The sequence below is a fragment of the Planococcus citri genome, chromosome 4 (genome assembly GCF_950023065.1).
Source record: "Planococcus citri chromosome 4, ihPlaCitr1.1, whole genome shotgun sequence".
NCBI classification, from domain to species: Eukaryota; Metazoa; Arthropoda; class Insecta; order Hemiptera; family Pseudococcidae; genus Planococcus; species Planococcus citri.
In genome coordinates, this window is record NC_088680.1 from 1196426 (window position 1) to 1215442 (window position 19017).

General features: G+C 35.8%; 1 protein-coding gene across 1 annotated transcript in view; it reads left to right on the plus strand.

The window, feature by feature from the left end:
• LOC135843228 (homeotic protein spalt-major-like) overlaps positions 1 to 16024 on the plus strand; it is a 38296-nt gene extending 22272 nt beyond the window's left edge. The window contains exon 2 of the mRNA XM_065361039.1: positions 7745 to 16024. Within this exon, the coding sequence (XP_065217111.1) occupies positions 7762 to 9669 (1908 nt within the window). The 5' untranslated portion in view covers positions 7745 to 7761 and the 3' untranslated portion in view covers positions 9670 to 16024. The remainder of the gene's footprint in view (positions 1 to 7744) is intronic.
• Positions 16025 to 19017: the final 2993 nt, after the last annotated feature.

The following is a 19017-nucleotide window of genomic DNA, read 5'->3' on the forward strand; positions in this document are numbered from 1 at the left end:
TTTGAGTTGAAAATTATTCAGGAATTTTTTTAGCTCTGGAGGTGCTCTTGGGGGTGGATGGGCTTTGAACAAGGGGGAATGAAATTTTTGAAAAAATCGTGTTATTTTTGCTCCTGTCATTACCCAACCTGTTTTTGGGGGGAATGGCGCAGTCACGAGTGAAATTGTTTGAGATTTTGCAACGATTTATGCTATTTTCGTCAAAATCCAAGACCACTTTTGGGGTCCTACTGAGTGGTTGAAAATTATTTGCAAATCTTTAATTTTTGGATAAAATCGCATTTTGATTTTTCTTCGCAAATATTTCACTTTAATTTAGCTAAAACGTCAAAAGATATCGTTTCTGAGACTAGGAAACATTTTGGAACCCAACGATGCCAATTTTCTAGTCATTACCACCAATTTCAAAAAATCGAGAAATACAACCAAAAACTTACAACATTTTTTCGATCTCTTGAAATTGGCAAAAAGGACCAAAAAATTGCGGAACTGTGCCATTTTCCACAAAATAAGTCGGGTAGGGGCTAAAATGAAGAACCCTGATTTTTTTCAAAAATTCCCTCTCATTGAGAACCCATATTTCTGTACTCCAATGCAAAAAGGATGGAAGTCCTATGACCTGGCATAAGGAAAGGAGGTTAGTGTGTTCAGTGCAGTTTGATACAGGGATTTTAAACTTTTCAGTTCAAAATTTAAAATTCCTGTTTCTCAAAACTGCACTGAAGACACTAACCTCCTTTCCTTATGCCAGGTCATAGGACTTCCATCCTTTTTGCATTGGAGTACAGATTTTCCCTCCACGGATATATCTTCGGAGCAGAAATCTTTTCTGAGTAACTTTTAAAAATGAAGGTCTTCACCAAATTCAGTCATAATCCTCCAACATGTGTTTTTTTTGCGATTCACCCTGCATAACTTTAGCTGTCAAAAAAAATGCTTATTTTAGGATGTAGTAGGTAATGAACCAGAGAAATCGAAATGAATTTTTTCAGTTTTTATTCCTTTAAAGGAGCATTTTGGAATATGCATTCCAAAAAAAGGAACGTAAAATTTTTCGAAAATTACCAGTGCGTAGCACCTACTTTGAAGGAAGGTTTTGGGGCTTCTTTGATAATTTCGCACGACCTCATTTTTCGACAAGATTGTATCCTTTCCTTTCTCCATCTATCATCATCCTTGAACTCATTATCGTCAGGTTCAAGGTCCTGTGATCTCCGTTGACGAAAACGAGATCAAGTCGAAGATGGAAAAAAATGACACTTGTTTATGATTTTCCTTCAACGGTGGCCAAATTTTTACGACTTTTTCGTCGCATGTAAAGATAACGTGTTAAATATCGCAGAACCTGCCACTGCACGTGTCAGTTTCAGTACCAACGTAATTTTTCCAATGCATCGTAATGAAATTCCGAGTTTATTCGGTTAGTTATCGAAATCGAGATCCGCGAGTATATTTTTAGGACATAAATGAAGAAAATTGCACTTTGAAAAATATGGTGTTGGAAAAAAATCAATAATTATTATTTAAATTATGGAGTTTTTTTTTTTTGAAAATGAGCCCTGATTGAAAAAAAGCTTCCCAAACAAAAATTTAATCTCATGCTAATGAGCTCGATGGCGCAGAAAAATCACTCAATCTGCACATGTTTCATTACAAGTAGGTAATCTCAAGTCAAGAAGACATAAGTTACATTTTCAATTTTCCTCAAAGTACTGCCGAAGGCACTACAAGGCCATACCCTGTACCTCGACCCTGTACACATATTTTTATAACACGTCTCGTACTCGTTCTTTAAGACGTACACGATACGAGTAATTTGACGGCGGCGGCTGCTGCGATCCGATCTTCGATATTCGTACATTCGCAGTGGTTTGAAAAATGAAACGAAATCTTCCTTCAACTTCTTGTGCCGCCGCTGTTGAAATCGTGACCGTGACGATTAATCGACATTTCTTACGACAACCAGAACCACGACAACGTTACAGAGAGGAAAGTGTCTGTTTCGTACGGTACGCGTATTATTAATAACGCGACTACATAATACGGTGTCACCGTTAATAACATAATGCTCGATTGATCACCATCACCATCACCATCACCATCATCATCATCGCGCCCGCACCTCATCTCATCGTCGCCAAGTTGTTATCGTAACTCGTACTCTCACACTCGCTGGATGTGGATGTGGATGGTGTGTCGCTTGCCCACGACCAAAGGCTGTTTGAGTTGCCTATACGAATGCCTGCGCCAAGATGAATCCTATCGACGACTTGGTAGACCAATTTTCTCCAAAAATGGTCAATTTAAAGACAATTCTTGGAAAAATAAAACGAGCTGACAATTTTAACAAAAAGAATGATTTTCTGACAGTTCCTGATAAAGAAAGCGAGACATTTGGACATTTTTTTTAAGAAGTAAAAATTCTAAATTTTTTGAAAAAACGACTATTTTTAGAAATTTTGTTAAAAAGCGAGGATTTTTTCACAATTTTCGACAAAAATCAGGATTTTGACAATTTTAGCAAAAAGAAGAATTTTGTGAGAATTATTGGCAAAAAGAGATACTTTGGGAGAAGAAAAAAAATATTAAACAAAAATTTGATAATTTTAGTAAAAATCAGCAATTTTTAAAAATAAGAAATTAAGTAAGTAGATACATTTTTTCGCAATTTTTTTTCAAAAAGTGAGATTTTTCACTTTGCAACTTATGGCAATTTTAAGTAAAAATTGAGACTTTTCAACTGCAAAAAAACTAGAATTTTCAGCAATAGGGAATAGGTACTTACAACTTTTTAAAATTTTTTTGCAAAAAACCGAGAATTTTGACTATTTTTAGCAAAAAGCAAATTTATGGCAATTCTTGGCCAAAAAATGATACTTTTTCGCAATCTTCGTTGAAAATGGGAGAAATTTGGTCATTGGCATTTTTTTAGTCAAAAAAGCGGGATTTTTAGATAATTTTTAAGAAAGGAAACGGATAATTGTTGAAATTTTGGCAAGAAACGAGCCAATTTAGAAATTTTGAAAAAATGTGAGATTTTTAGTAGCTATTTTTGGCGGAAAGGTAGACTTTGACTATTTTGCATTGTAGCCAGTTCGCCACTGCTAAAGGCTGTATCTACATAAATGGCTCATCAGTTTCAAAATCAGTGCCCATTACTGCCATCGATGACCTTACTGCCATATTACATGCTAAGTTACGTACTCAACAGTAAGCTGAGGTACTTGTAATTCATCGCGGAATTTCAAACTTTTGTCTTCGCGTGATTCATGCAACGCAACGTGTGAAAAAATTGATTTTAAATACGACAGACAGATACGCGTAGATAGATAGGTACTTTTGATGTCTATGACATCATGCATCAACATTAAGAGAACTTCGCCTTTTGACCTGTCGCTATCGAAGGTGGTCGTGGTCTCGAGTACCTATATAAATTCCTATATAAGCGTAGTTTTTCTTTTTTGTCGCAGAGTATTTGATACGAGTATATCTTTCTCTTCCTCGTTGCCATTAAAATTTTCTGGCGATTTTTTTTGTCCTTTCTTTCTGGTTTTTTTAGTCATCAGTCATCAATGAGCAACCTCTCAAGATTTATGGCTCGAAATTCACCATTTAATTCAAGTTTAAGAGTTTTAATTAGTTTTATAACTTTGACAACCTTGATAATTAACGAATTTCATTTTACCTTGTCTACATGATGAGAAAAATAACAAAAGAAATAAAATGATATTTATTTAATAGGACCGGTGTTAAGTATCAAGGAAAATACAAAAAAAAACTGGTCGAGTTGCGATGAATTTATACGGTGGTGGTGACGACGACGACGACGACGTCGTCGAGATTACTCGTGTATTTACGCGAACGTATATTCTCGCATACTTACGTCGTCGTATAGGTTTGTACGTGAATATATGATGCATATTTTCCTCAATCTTCGTGAAAATATTTCCCTTAAAAATACCGAAATATTGCAAAAAGTTGCTGAAAATTCAACGTCGTTTTTTTTTTGCTGATGAACTCGAGGTCGTGAAAAATGGAATTTGCGCTGTGAAATGAAAATTTTTCGAATCTCTGAACACTGAAATAGGACAACAGTAATGATGAATTCTTTCGGATGAATGCCCAATTGCTCACCCTTGCTGAGCACTGTTGATAGGAATAATTTCATACTCGTAATAATCGTAATTAAGTTTTTCTCACATTTCTTTAATTGTACGAGTAAGTATAAAGAACCTCAAAAATTGTCTTTTTTTCTGTGTGGGCATCAAAGGTATATAGGGTCACGTCGATCTTCAAAATAATTAAAAATTGTGTTATGAGGATTTTTTTTTTGGAAAAATAAATTGTACATAAAAGCGAATACCTCGAGAGGAAGGAATTATTATGGGTCATATTTTCACTTGAATTTAAAATTGAATAAAAATGCCTTCAGTCGACATTTTTTTCCAAGATAGGAAGCAGAAGAGACTTCGATGCATCGAATTCAAAAAATAAATGGATATTCAAAATCACCGAATTCGAATCACTAAAAATCGACGTGCCAGACAGCATTTTCATTTCTTTTTTTTTTTTTGAATTTGAGAGTTTAAACTGGGAGTCGAAAATTCATTCTCACTTTTTCAAAATTTTGATCTAAATTGAAAGATTTAATAATGTTTTTAGGAGTGCCAAAGTCTTATTACCATCCTATTCAGAACAAATTGAAATATTCTGAATATGAAATATGGTGAAGACATGTTGAAGACATGTTGAAGTGATTAGTGATATGAAAAAAAAATCATAAAAATTCAATTAAAGATTCACAAAATTGAGCAATAAAAACATTTTAAACACATTTTGGCAATTTGAACTCAATTTCTGCAAGAAATCTCGTTAAAACATGATAAAATGGTATCAAAATACTTAAAATCATCAAAAATTACAAAAAAAACTCGTGACATTTTATGAAAATTTGAAAAAAATCAGCCGAAATCTCGTGTTGAAAATGACATAAAAATTCAAACATTAATGTTAATAAAATAACGAAAAAGAAAACTTTTTGAAAAATTCAAAATTACAAAAAAAAGAAAAATCTTGAAATTTTAGAAAAATTAGAAAAAAAATCAGCCAAAATCTCGTGTTGAAAATGACATAAAAATTCAAAAATCATTAAAGTTATTGAAATAACAAATAACACATTTTAACAATATTGTTCATCAAAATTTGGCAAAAAAACAGCATGAAATTTGATTGAGAGCTGAGTAAAATTATTCAAAAAGGCAGAAAAACCTGATAAAATTGTTAAAAATCATCAAAGCTATTACAATTTTATCAAAATTTATCTTAATTCGCAAAAATTTGCAGAAAATCAGCAAAATAATATACGAATCTTTTCGTTGCGTGAATAATTCACCAAAAATTATTCAATTCGTTCGTGAATGATTCACTAAAAATTGAGTGGATGAATCGATTCGTTCGCGAACGAGTCACTTATACGAATCCAATTCGTTCGCGAATGATTCACTAAAAATTATGTAATTCGTTCGTGAATGATTCACCAAAAATATGAGTGAATGAATCGATTCGTTCGCGAACGAGTCACTTATACGAATCCATTCGTTCGCGAATGATTCACAAAAAATGATACAATTCGTACGCGAATGAGTCACTTATACAATCCAATTCGTTCGCGAATGATTCACTAAAAATTATGTAATTCGTTCGTGAATGATTCACCAAAAATATGAGTGAATGAATCGATTCGTTCGCGAACGAGTCACTTATACGAATCAATTCGTTCGCAAATGATTTATCAAAAATTGAGTAAATGAATCGATTCGTTCGCGAACGAGTCACCGAAAATTATTCAATTCGTTGGCGAATGATTCACCAAAAGTTATTCAAATTCGTTCGCGAATCATTCAATAAAAAATTCAATTCGTTCGCGAATCATTCACCAACTATTAATGAATTCGTTCGCGATTGATTCACCAAAAATTGAGTAAATGAATCGATTCATTCACGAATGAGTCACTTATACGAATCCATTCGTTCGTGAATAATTCACCAAAACTTATTCATTTCGTTCGTGAATGATTCACCAAAAATTGGGCCAGTGAATCGATTCGTTCGCGAACGAGTCACTTATACGAATCCATTCGTTCGCGAATGATTCACAAAAAATGATACAATTCGTACGCGAATGAGTCACTTATACAATCCAATTCGTTCGCGAATGATTCACTAAAAATTATGTAATTCGTTCGTGAATGATTCACCAAAAATATGAGTGAATGAATCGATTCGTTCGCGAACGAGTCACTTATACGAATCAATTCGTTCGCAAATGATTTATCAAAAATTGAGTAAATGAATCGATTCGTTCGCGAACGAGTCACCGAAAATTATTCAATTCGTTGGCGAATGATTCACCAAAAGTTATTCAAATTCGTTCGCGAATCATTCAATAAAAAATTCAATTCGTTCGCGAATCATTCACCAACTATTAATGAATTCGTTCGCGATTGATTCACCAAAAATTGAGTAAATGAATCGATTCATTCACGAATGAGTCACTTATACGAATCCATTCGTTCGTGAATAATTCACCAAAACTTATTCATTTCGTTCGTGAATGATTCACCAAAAATTGGGCCAGTGAATCGATTCGTTCGCGAACGAGACACTTATACGAATCAATTCGTTCGCGAATGATTCACCAAAACTCAAGTAAAAAAAAACCAGGACTATTTTGAGTCTCTTTTGCCAAAAAATTAGAAATTTTTCAAATTTTTAAAAAAATGAAAATTTATTGAATTTTAGAAGAAAAAATCAAAACCTTTTTGAAATCATTACAAAATTGAGTTTTTTTGAAAAAACTAGGACAGTTGGAAGATTGAGACAGGATAAATTAGGACTATTTCCAATTGTTGGCTAAAAACTCGTATCCTTTTTCATGTTTCTGATAATAATTATGACTTATTCATTAAAATCCTGAAAAAATCAGAAGTTTTCGAATCTCTCGTTTGAAAATCAAAATTTTTTCGAACTGACAAACATTGTGACTTTTTTTTTTTTGAATTTTTGTGAACAAATCAGAATTTTTTCAAACTTTGATAAAAATTAGCTTAGATTACCCATTTCTTTAAACTTCTAAAAAAAAAATCTCGTCTGGAATCAAGACTTTTATCATTTTATGGCAAAAAATCAGGACTTCTTGAAACATCTCTAGTTAGAAAATTGAGGCTTTTTTAATGTTTAATGATTTTAATACTTTTTTCTCAGCTTTACCAAGTCATTTTCAACATTATTTCAGTTTTCGTTCCATTTTCAAATGCTTTAACCATGTTCTATGTGCGTTTTCTTTGTGAATTTTTACCAAATTAAAAAAAAAGAAAAAAATAGTAAAAAAGGTAAAAAAAATTCCAAAAAAAGGGCAATTTGAAAACATTTTTAAATTCACCAAAACCTAGGAAACAAAATGTAGCAACTAAAATTTTAGTTATAGGAGTTTTAGAACGTGCTCTTTCGATATAGTTTGGTTTCATTGAAATCAAAGTGTAAGCTGTCGAAGAAAATGCTAGAAAAAAATTGAATGAGATTTGGTTTTAGATTCGAATTACATACATTATGTAGTTATAACAGATTGAGCAATCTTGCATAAAAATTAGCCCAAGTTATGAAATGTAAAGCCTTTACGTTAGATTAATTTGTTGTTTTTTTTTCGAATAATGACTCAAGATTTGTATTTTTTGGCGTGTTTCAGGTGGCGGAAATAAAGTGATGAGTGCGGTGGACAGCTCGCCGGCGTGGTACTCTAGCAGCTACTACCCGCGAGTTGGATCACTACCGTTCCTGCCAAATGCTAATTCGGTGAAAACTTTTGCGGACAATATGCGAGAAAAAGATTCGAGCCCTAGAAAAATGGTGCTATGTTCTAGTGGCGGTGGCGGAGGAGGCCACGGCGGCCACGGTGGCCACAATTCCCCCAAGCAAGGCTCCATTTACCCGTTGAGCATCTCGGAGCACCCGATGAGCGCCAGCAGCCGAAACGAACACCACAATCATCATCACCATCACGACGACGACGACGAAGACGACGACTGCGACATGCCGTTCGACTTGTCGCGAAATTCGCGCCTAATAATGCCCCGCATGTCGCCGGCGAACAGCAAATCGTCGTTGGAGAAATACGACGACGGTGGAGGAGGCGGAGGCGGAGGAGGCGGCGGCTGCGCCGAAAAAGACGAAAACCAACCCTTAGATCTCAGGCTCGAATTTAAGAAATCAAACTACACCAAAAGGTACAGCGCCGAGGACGAGAATCGAAACATCATCTCGAGATCGCCGTCGCCGACCGATACAGCGACCAGTTGCTCGCCTAGGGCCAAAGACGATTCGGATCGCATGATTAGCACTACGTTGCTGACGGCTTCGGCCGCAGATACCAAGCAGTCGCAGATGCAGCATCAGCAACAGCCACCACCGCCGCAGCCGCCGCCGCCGCCGCCGGTCGTCTCACCTTATAGAATTTTGTTTCCTCATCAACCTATTCATCCATTTATGATAGAGGCTTTGTGTTCCGACGATAAACTTTCTCGTTTACCGCTTCATTATTCTAGTTACCCGCATCACAGTACCTATCATTTTTTAAATACGTCAAACTTGTTGAACGGTAACCACCAAGTTCCGTCACCTTCTTCGTTCGATCTCATGAGGACGTCGCAGAATTCGGCGTCTCGTTGCGGCGCCGGCGCCTCCAGCAACGGCAACGGAGGATCCGGCATCACCAATGGTGGTGGCGGTGGCGGTGGCGGCGGCAACAACAACAACAACAGCATCTCATCCGGTGGTTCGGCCGTCGCCAGCCTTCTCAACGGTTCCGGCCGAGGAGGCAGCGAGTCCGTCTCCGTGTCCAGCAACGGCACCATCAAGACCAAGGATCGGTACGCGTGCAAATTCTGCGGCAAAGTGTTCCCTCGTTCGGCCAACCTGACCAGACATCTGCGCACGCATACCGGCGAACAACCCTACAAGTGCAAGTACTGCGAGCGTTCCTTCAGCATATCGTCGAATCTGCAACGGCACGTCCGCAACATACACAACAAAGAGAAGCCGTTCAAATGCCCTCTGTGCAGTCGTTGCTTCGGCCAGCAAACGAATCTGGATCGGCATCTGAAGAAGCACGACGCCGACGGGCCCACCATCCTGGACGACCGAGTCCTGTCTTCGGACGAAAGGAGCACCTCGTCGCAGCATTTGGCGCTGACCACGTCGTCGCTTCGCAAGCACGCCGCCGCCGCAGCCGCAGCAGCAGCCGCGGTGGCCGGCGCCAACGCTCTCAGATCGGCCAACGAGTCGTACTTCGAAGAGATACGATCGTTTATGGGCAAAGTCAGCGAAGACGGTAACAAATTCGTGCAGAAAAAATTCGTCAACAGCAACAACAACGGCAACTCTGCCGCCGCTGCCGCAGCCGCTGCTGCCAGCAATGACGCTGATTACTCCTCGTTAAAATCTACGTCCGGTTCGCCCGACAATCTATGTAATTACTCGCACGCAGAGCAACGCCGCGGTAGTCTAGACTGCTCCAACCACGAAAAGGATAATAATTTTTCTTCCGATTCGTCAATGGGCGCTAGCGTACGATCTCCTCAATCTCAGGCTTCTTCGCTGCAACGCAATGAATGATCATTCTCACATATCGGTTTCGGTATAGCCTTCAAATTTACCGCCTTCCGCCCTTACCCCCGGTACCGCGGCCGCGGTGCAATGCAGTGGCATCGAGTTAAGTACATACTACTACGAGTACCTACGTACTTTAAATTAGGTAGCCAGGTACTTCGTTGCTACCACGTATATCTACGTAGTACTCGTACGTATTACCAACTGGATTCGAATACACAACACAGGCGGCGAATTATACCACCATCGTATTTATATTTCACCCAGTCCGCGATATCAACATTACCTACAATAATGTTTCGTGTGTATTACATACAATCGTGTAGTTCATCTTCTAAATGCTTTAATGCATTATAATACGACTAACATCAGTATACCTAAACCTAATGAGGTACGTACCATAATCTTTTACGAGTATTCGACCACGTGATACGTAATTTCAAAAAATTAATAGTGAAATAGGTTTGTAGGTTCTGGGTAGGTAGGTATTTTCCCCTTTCCTCTATTCCCATATCTCTCTCACCGGTGGGTATCGAGAATTCTTCGCCAGTGATTCGGAGAGGTTTGAATCCACGATTGAAATCTTTGTTGGACGAACTTCATTTTCGACCACAATGTCACAGTCAGTGGAAAAGTAAAATTTGCTACTCTGCTTACTCACTGTAGGATGTCTTTTATTTTCAAAATTTTTCGCACTTCCACCAAAGTTGTTGGATTTTATGAAGAAATAATCTTTTGTTTTTGGATCTCCCCCCCCCCCCCCGAATGAAAAAATTTAAAAATAAGATAAATTAAATTTTCCTATTTCTGGGTCAAAAATTATTCTTTACCACAATCTCTTTTTCAATTTAAAAAAAAAAAACAAAAAAAACGAACAAACAAATAAAAACTGTCCTTGCCCCCCTTCCAACAATTTTGATCTTTTTGTATGAAGGTTTCCAAAGTTGAAAAAAAAAAGAAAAGAAAAATCAAACTCTAAAATTTTTTGGAAAACTGGTCAAAATCCTTTTGAATGCCTAACCTTTGTTTTCGAGAAAAAACCCACCTCAAATCTCCAAATAATTTTTAAAAGTCGATAATATTTTTAAAAAATTCTGCATCAAAATTCTTCTCTAGTAATCTCTTTTCCAAAAAAACCGTCATCGCTCTCTACTCTATACTTGAAAAAATTGAATTCTCAAAAAAAAATGAAAATATCCACCTCCCCCATTTCAAGAAAAAACCCTAAGTAGGAATATCTCAGTCCCACAAAAATATTTACTTTAAAAGCTTTACATAAGTTGTAAGAAAATAGTAATTTTTAAAAAAATTTCAATATCTTTGGTACAATTTTTCTGAAGATACTCATTTACTTCAAGAATCTCTCTTGGTTCCCCACCCTCATCAGTAGGTATGAAAAAATTAAAAAACGAAACAAATATAATTATCATTAAAAGTCGTCAATGTTTTCCATTTTCAATTTCTATATCAGAATTCTTCGTTATGACCCAGCATATCTAGCCGATTATTTTTTTAGAGATTTAAGAGACCCAAGTTTCACTTTCTCATCATCTGAAGAGAAAGGGCGTCAAAACTATTGAATAGTGTTTTTATGATGAACACAAATCATCAACTACCAGATCCATGAATGTAAAGGCATGAAAATTCGAACTTTTTGGATTTTTCTCAGGCAGAAAATTCATTTTCGTCTTATGTACCTTACTTATAATTAATACTGAATCTTCAAATTCAAATTCTTGACAAATTTTGGGTATTTTTTTCAAGATTGGAAATTTTTCCAAAAATGAGAAAAAATCAAAATCTACCAAACTGATCTAGAAAGGTAAAATTTGGAATGTGCCTTATTTTTAACTCTTCAAATCAATTGAAAATGGTTTCGAACTATTTTGAGCAGTTTTAAAGTAGGTTTTTTAAAATTGAAATGTATCTATACAAAATCTTACCCAATGAAGTTGGAATGCTGAAAACAACTTTGAAATTTTTAAAAATACAAAAGGTAAAAAAATGTTAAATTAATTTTTTTGGAAAACTGCTGTAGGTATAATTAGTCAAATGGATTATTGAAATTCAATCAAATACGGAAGTTCTTTTTGACAGATTTTATGGCATTTTCAAGAACACTGAAATGACTGGGCATGTACAAAATGCAGCATAATTTGAATTTTAGCTGTTTTCCTCAAACGACATGGGAACAGAGAATATTTCACATTTTCGATGATAAAATTTCTAGAAAAGTAGGTAGTACGGTTCCGAACTTGGTTGGATCTGATTTTGGAAAAATGATATACTCGTATGACCGCTAAAGCAATTTTAAGTTGATTTGGAGGTGTTTTTTTTGGCATTTTTCGAAAATCTGAAATTTTTAAAATACTCAGAGCAACGTAAATACAAATTTCAATTTACTCGGAATGTTAAAAATTGGGATATAAAGTAGATTTTAGAAAACTTTCCATTCTCATAGTGTAAATTTTTTTGGAAATTTCAAATTTCAAAAATATGCTGGAAGCTCTAGAACTACTCAAAGCATTTTGAAACATTTTCCATTGATTTGAAAAAGTAGACGTACTCAATTTTTAGATTTCTAAAAAAAATTCAAAAAATCTCAATTTTTTTCCATTTTTGATTCAAATTTGTTTATCAAAAATTCACCAGAAATCGAAAATGACTCCCCTTGCAACACCGTTCACCCTCCCTCTACGGAAGATCTGAGAACAGTGTGTTTTGACTCCCATAATCACTTTTTCAAAGTCTTTCAAAAAATGAAACATGGAATCCCCTTCTCATCCCTTCAAGAAATAATCCAAAATCAAAACGTATGCAGGTGCATGAAATTCAAATTCTACGACCCAATGCCAAAAGCACTTACTCTTTAGAACTCATCGTAATTTTGTCAAAATTTTCAATAATTCAGCATAGAACTTCCTCCTTCCTCCACACAATAAGATCTGGGTGTAAAATAAATGCAAAATTCAAATTCTAAGACCCAAAAAAACCTATGCTTTGATATTAATTAATTATTATGATTTCCTTAAAACTTTTAAATTGAGCCCAGAACTTCCCCCTCTCCAAAAAAAGTTACCTAGAGCTAAAACAGGCATGAAATTCGAATTCTACGACCCAAAAAACCTACATATCGACACTCGACACGATTTTTCCGAATTTTTTTGAAATTTTGGGGGCACCACGTCCACTTAGGGGGGAGATGGGACTAAACTAACATCAAATTTGAATTCTACGTCAAAAAATAGTCAGAATCGCACCCTTTTCACGTTGAAAACGCTTGAAATGGCGAAATAAAGTGGAAAAAATAAATTCATATTTTTGGAGACTTGAACGCTGGATCAAGAGCTAAGTCGAATTTTCTCAATTTTTTTTTCTTCTCTCATTTCGACATTTCAATCGTTTTCAGCTTGAAAAGTATGGATTTCCGGCTAATTTTCGACGCTGAATTCAATTTTGATATTATTTCAGTCATTGGCTCCCCTGGTGTGGAGGTACTGCCCCCACAATTTGAAAAAATGTCGAAAAAATCGTGTTTGATGTCGATTTTATAGGTTTTTTGAGGCGTAGAATTCAAATTTCAAGTCAGTTTCACTTTTAGAATATTTTTTGGAGAACTAGAGATTGTGCTCCTTTTCAAAATTTCCAAAAAAATGATGATGGTGCCAAAGTACCGGTTTTCGGAGTCGTAGATTTGAAATTTCACTTTTATTTTGCTGCCAGATCCTACGTTATGGACTAAGGATGTGTCCATTTAATTTTTAGCAGATTTTCTGATAACTCACGTATACCTACTTGTAAGTACACTGACTTTTCATGTTACGTGCGTAGGTCTTGGTACATAAGAGGTAATATGCGAGTATGTATTCGAGATCTACGTGCCTGATCTCAATTCTAAATGAACATCGAACGCGTACCCAGCATCATACTCGTATTACGAACCGTACGTACGATGCTCTGCGATGACTGGCTGGAGCTGGACGATTGATTAGCCATTTGTTGCGTATTGTACGGCGCATCAAGTAGGTCTAAATTAATATTTTCTAGCCGAATATTTACGCATTGTACTCGAGATAGGTACTTAAAAAATAGGATACTAATTTGCGTAGGTATTATTTTGATTTTGCGATTAGCTGTGTTGCTGATACATTACCAACTGTGTGTGTGTTTGTGTGTGAGCTGTAGCTGGCGTTTTTTATAATGTCATTGCTTATTTTCACTTTCACGTATCGTCGGCACTTGCTTGAAACAAGATCGACAGCCTGAGGGAGGATTTTAAATACGTCCTCGCGTACGAATACGTCCGTCCGTCCGTTGTAACAGCGAAAGTTCTTTAGGGTACAAGAATAGGCTACATATATGAAGAGTACATACATGTATTCGAAACGTAGGCGGTCATGTCGACGCATAAGCGATTGTCTTGCTTATCTTTTCACTGCCTACTTACCTACTAAGTACCTGGCTCGAGTGTCTTTTTTAATGATTTTACGCGTTCAAGGGTCTATAATTAACTTCGAGCTTCTGGTTGCCTATTTAAAAAAAAGTTAAATCTGCCTTTCCCACCTCTCCTAACAACCCTTTTAATATTGAAAGATGCATTCTGATCACCAATTTAAGTGATCGACGTTTGAACTCCTCTATCTCTCTATCTCTCTCTCTTTTTCACACTGATGTTTTGTCTAATGTCCATTTTCTTTCTTTTTCTCCCGCGAAGAAAAAATTAATATTTTTGTAAATTTATACGAATATCGCGCCTATCACCTAATTATTATTAATGTAATATTTCTAGTCAAATCAATTAGGAAAATTGTTCTTATTTTTTCGGTTAAATGTGTATATTATCGTTATTTGGTATATTATTTGCGTAGTAGGCGTTATGATTCTAGCTAATTACGTAAACTTTAAATTTATAATTTTTATTTGAGAATATTGATGTAAGTATTTTGAGATGAGCTTTATGCGATTTGTTGTAGTAACGAGATCTTTAATATTTGTTTCTTGTTCGTTTGTTTCGTTTCTCTCGATAAACTTTTAGGAGCACGCTTGTGCAAAAAATTATTTTCCACTCTGTACTCGTTAAGTTTATACGTAATTTTAAGCGCTTAGATCGGCAGCGTTGTAATTTTGCAACCGAACAGTCGATAAAATCGTTTGTTTGGAGTAATTTTCTTTTCATTTGGTAAATTTTCCGATTCTTATAGCTGCTCCCAAAGAACTTGGTTACCTATTTCACGCAATCAAAAATCAGATAGTTTGAGATAATCGACGGTTAATGAGCTGATAAAGGTGCGCAGCTCTTCTTAATTCGTTCATTAATTTAAAATACTTTCGTTCGATGAGGGGGGGGGGGGGGAGGAAGAAAAAATACAAACGGATTCCAACGTTTGAAAATTGGAATAAAAATATCTATCGAATAGTTACCTATCTACCTACCAACCTACTTACCTATCTTGATCCGTATAATCGTCCTGTCATATAAATACTAGGTACCTACGTATTAGAAGGGGGGGAATTGTTGTTCGTTATTGCGAGAAACACATCTGCAGTAAAAGTACCTTCGTCGTAATATATTGTTGAAACGATTGTATCAAAAATAAATGTAATTGTACGTACTCTACCTATGCTATATTATCTCGATAAGACGTGATTTAAGGAAAATGTTACCTTTCTTTTTTGTTTCTTGTTTTTTTTTTGCTTTTGTTTTGTTTTGTTTTTCTCTGTTCTTTTCCAAATTGTACTTAGGCAATTTTTATTTAACTATTTTTATCAGCTGTACAACTCTTGTATTATGTTAACCGAAACAAAAAGCCTACCAAATAATTCTGCCATCAAATTGTGTCCATGTTGGAAGAGAATTTTAAATATCTACGTATACTTATGTCCAAGTTGTTTTTTTCTTTTGTTTTCTTTTTTCGTATAAATAACTTAAGTAGCCCTACCTATACTAAGTGTAGTAAAAGTACCTACTGTTTTTCACACCGATGTACCTACCTATATACTGCGACACGAATAATGTTTCATTGATTTGAGCATTCCTATTATAATAAATACCTATACGTATGTGTATATGAAATACGAATTACCAAATAAGTAGATATATATTACTTAGATGCAATTGTGAGCTTTCTTTTGCGGTTGTTACCAAGATTGATTAATAGGTTGAATGATGGTTTCGGCGCTGCTCAAATCAATCGAACATACGGTACTTATTATTAAGTATAATAGTCTTTGATTTTGTTGTGTTTTTTTCCCCGTGTGTAGTTTATAGTTTCTTTTATTTCTTTCTTTCTTCCGTTTTATTTCTCTATTTTTTTTCTTTGTTTTTCCTTAAATTAAGGAAATAAAAAAACATTCTGTCAAATTTGTTGTAAATTGATTTCAAAAAAACAAAATTCTCTACGAGCTGGTTCGATATATGTATCTCGAAACTTGAAAGAAGATGTGTTTTGAAGATGGAAAAAAATCGAATCAACTTTCGAGATTGACGTTTTTTTTTTTACTCGTATTCAAGTATGGAGAACTCTCGATAATATGTAGGTGGGATCGAGAGTAAATTTAGCTCGGAGGATCGAGTCCGAGAGTCGCAAAAATTGCTGATGAATTTGGTAGATTATCAAAATGTATTAGCAAGAAAACAAGTTTACGCGGCAGTTAACGACGATTAATATTTTTTAAAAAGTGGGAGGCGTTTTGTAATCATACGTTTTTAAAATAGATACAAATTACATCTCACATACCTCCCATTTTTTCCATTTTTTTTCTTCTTCTTCTGGTGTATAGGTAGACACCTAAATTATAAGCGTATTATTTTTTTATCGTCGTTTATTCGTGATAGATTTGATGAGCCTTTCGCTATGAAAGAGTATTCGCGATAGGTGATGGAAAAATCAACATGAGAAAAGAGTGTTCACTTGAGTCAAGAAGCTCATACGATATAGGTAATCTTCACAAATAGTCCAATCTTACAACATTATGGGTCCAGCAATATTTTGAGATAGTAAAAAAGCATCAAACGATTCGATGAAGGGCGTAATAGAGTTAAATTGAATTAATTTTCGGTGTCCTATTGCCCTAACGACGCGGACGTTTCCTTCTGCTGGAAATTTGCCATTTTTTGAACTCAAAATAAACTAGAAAAAAGGTATCAAATTTTGCATTTTTAATGACGATTTCTGACTAATTTGAGGTCGCTGAATCCAAAAATGAAGTTCGTTTTATGATTGGACTCGTATTCTGCAAAATAGTCGCAATTTCTTCGTAAAGCAGCGTCCCTCGATACAAATGGACACCAAATTTGGACTCAGCGACTTTGAATTAGTCAAAAACGACATTTTACTCGATTTTTTTGAAATTCAAAAAAATCCAAAAAATCTGAAGGGGTACGTTCATACATTTTTTTGGAAAAAAAAGTTTTTGTCGCCAATCGAGGTGAAAATTGGGCTATGGGGGTTTTTTGGGACGGCGAATTCATTTCCGGAGTCAGATTTTCACCAGAGTGCACCATTCCTTCGGAAACGGCCTTTATCTGAGCTCAAAAATGACCTGAAAGAAGTTGTGGAATTTTGAATTTTTTAAGACAGATTCTGACTAATTCGATGGTGCTGATTTCGAATATATCGTCAAAATTAATGCAGGATGTTTAGATCGCAAGATATGCGCCCATTTCTCACGTAGATTGGGCGATCGATCAAATCTGACACCAGATTCGTACTCGGCGACCTCAAATTAGTCAAAAACGACATTTTACTCGATTTTTTTGGAAATCAAAAAAATTCAAAAAATGCAAAGGGGTAGGTATGTTCATACATTTTTTTGGGAAAAAAAACTTTTTGTCGCCAATCGAGCTGAGAATCTGGTTCGGGGGGTTTTTTGGGACGGCGAATTCATTTCTGGTGTCAGATTTTCACCAGAGCTCTTCATTCTCTCGGAAACGCCCTTTTTTCAAATAGAAAATGACCCGAAAAAAAGTTGTCAAATTTTGCGATTTTAATATCGTTTTCTGACTAATTTAAGCACGCTGAATTCAAAAATGACGTTTGTTTTGCGATCGGACTCGCATTCAGCGAAATATTCGCAATTTCTCTTTGAAGCAGCGTCCCTCGACAAAAATCGGCATCAGATTCGCACTCGGCTTGCTCGAATTAGTCAAAAACCACCCTTTACTAGTGAATCGAGCTGAAAATTGGGCTAGGAAGGTTTTTGGGGACATCAAATTTATTTCCGACGTCAGATTTTCACCAAAGCGTACTGCACTCTCGAGAATGAGTCATTTTTGCGCTCAAAAAATGAGCTGAAAAAGAGTTATGTCCAATAAGTATCTTTCCAGCGTTTTTGAAATCAGTTTTTATACACAATTTGAACAAACTTATTACCAACTAGATCGGCGATTTACTTACCGTACCGATACTTGTAGTACCTACACAGTATTACACACGCACATTTGTCAATATAGGTTGATATCAGATGCATGCTTTTGGCATTTGTAGTTGTAAGCGAGTATGTATATACACGAGGTACGTAAAACGTGACGACGCGTGCTACCATTCACAGAATGTACCAGTGAAAGTTCAATCTCATTATTATTTGATCGCCATTGTCCGAGCTGTATATCGAAGATGACATGCATCTATGTAAGAGAACCTAATACTTTATCCGTAATTACAAGTTACGCAATTCAGGCAAGAAGCACTAGGCACTAGGCAGCATCTTGCGAATCAACATTCAATTAAGCATTTCGTCTCATTTTCGCCCTCTTACGTAACCTTTTTACACTATGTGTTCGATATACGAGTAGGTAAGGTAGAGCGAGGTACTCCTCGATAGTTAATACGGCGATGATGATGATGATGATGATGATGGTGGTGGTGGTGGTGGTGAAGTGAGGTAGCCTGAGCCCGAGCAGGCTATACATAGGCATATACCTGAATCTATATAGTGATAGAATAATATCGATACAATGATGGGAAAATTGCACGCATCAGCACCCTCGCGTTCCGATAAATTAACGAGTAGATCGCGTACCTTTTTTTTACCTACGTCTCTCTCTCTACGTTTCTCGTTATACATACTTATAGGTATTACCTATGCATAAAAGAATCTTCTTACTGATTCGCACTCTCCAATTTGAAAAAAATCCAACTAGATTCGAAGGGCATGCCTTAAAACCTTACGAATTTTGTAGGCGAATTTTTTAATTTTTTTGAGCAAAGTAAACTATTGTGAATAATTTTTTCAATTTAACTCCCACACATCAATAACTTTGTACTTCAGAGGTCCAAAAAAAGAACTTTTGGGCATATAATTTTTGTTGGTACTTATTGGGCACCCTCTCAAATATTTTAGGTTGGTTAGTGT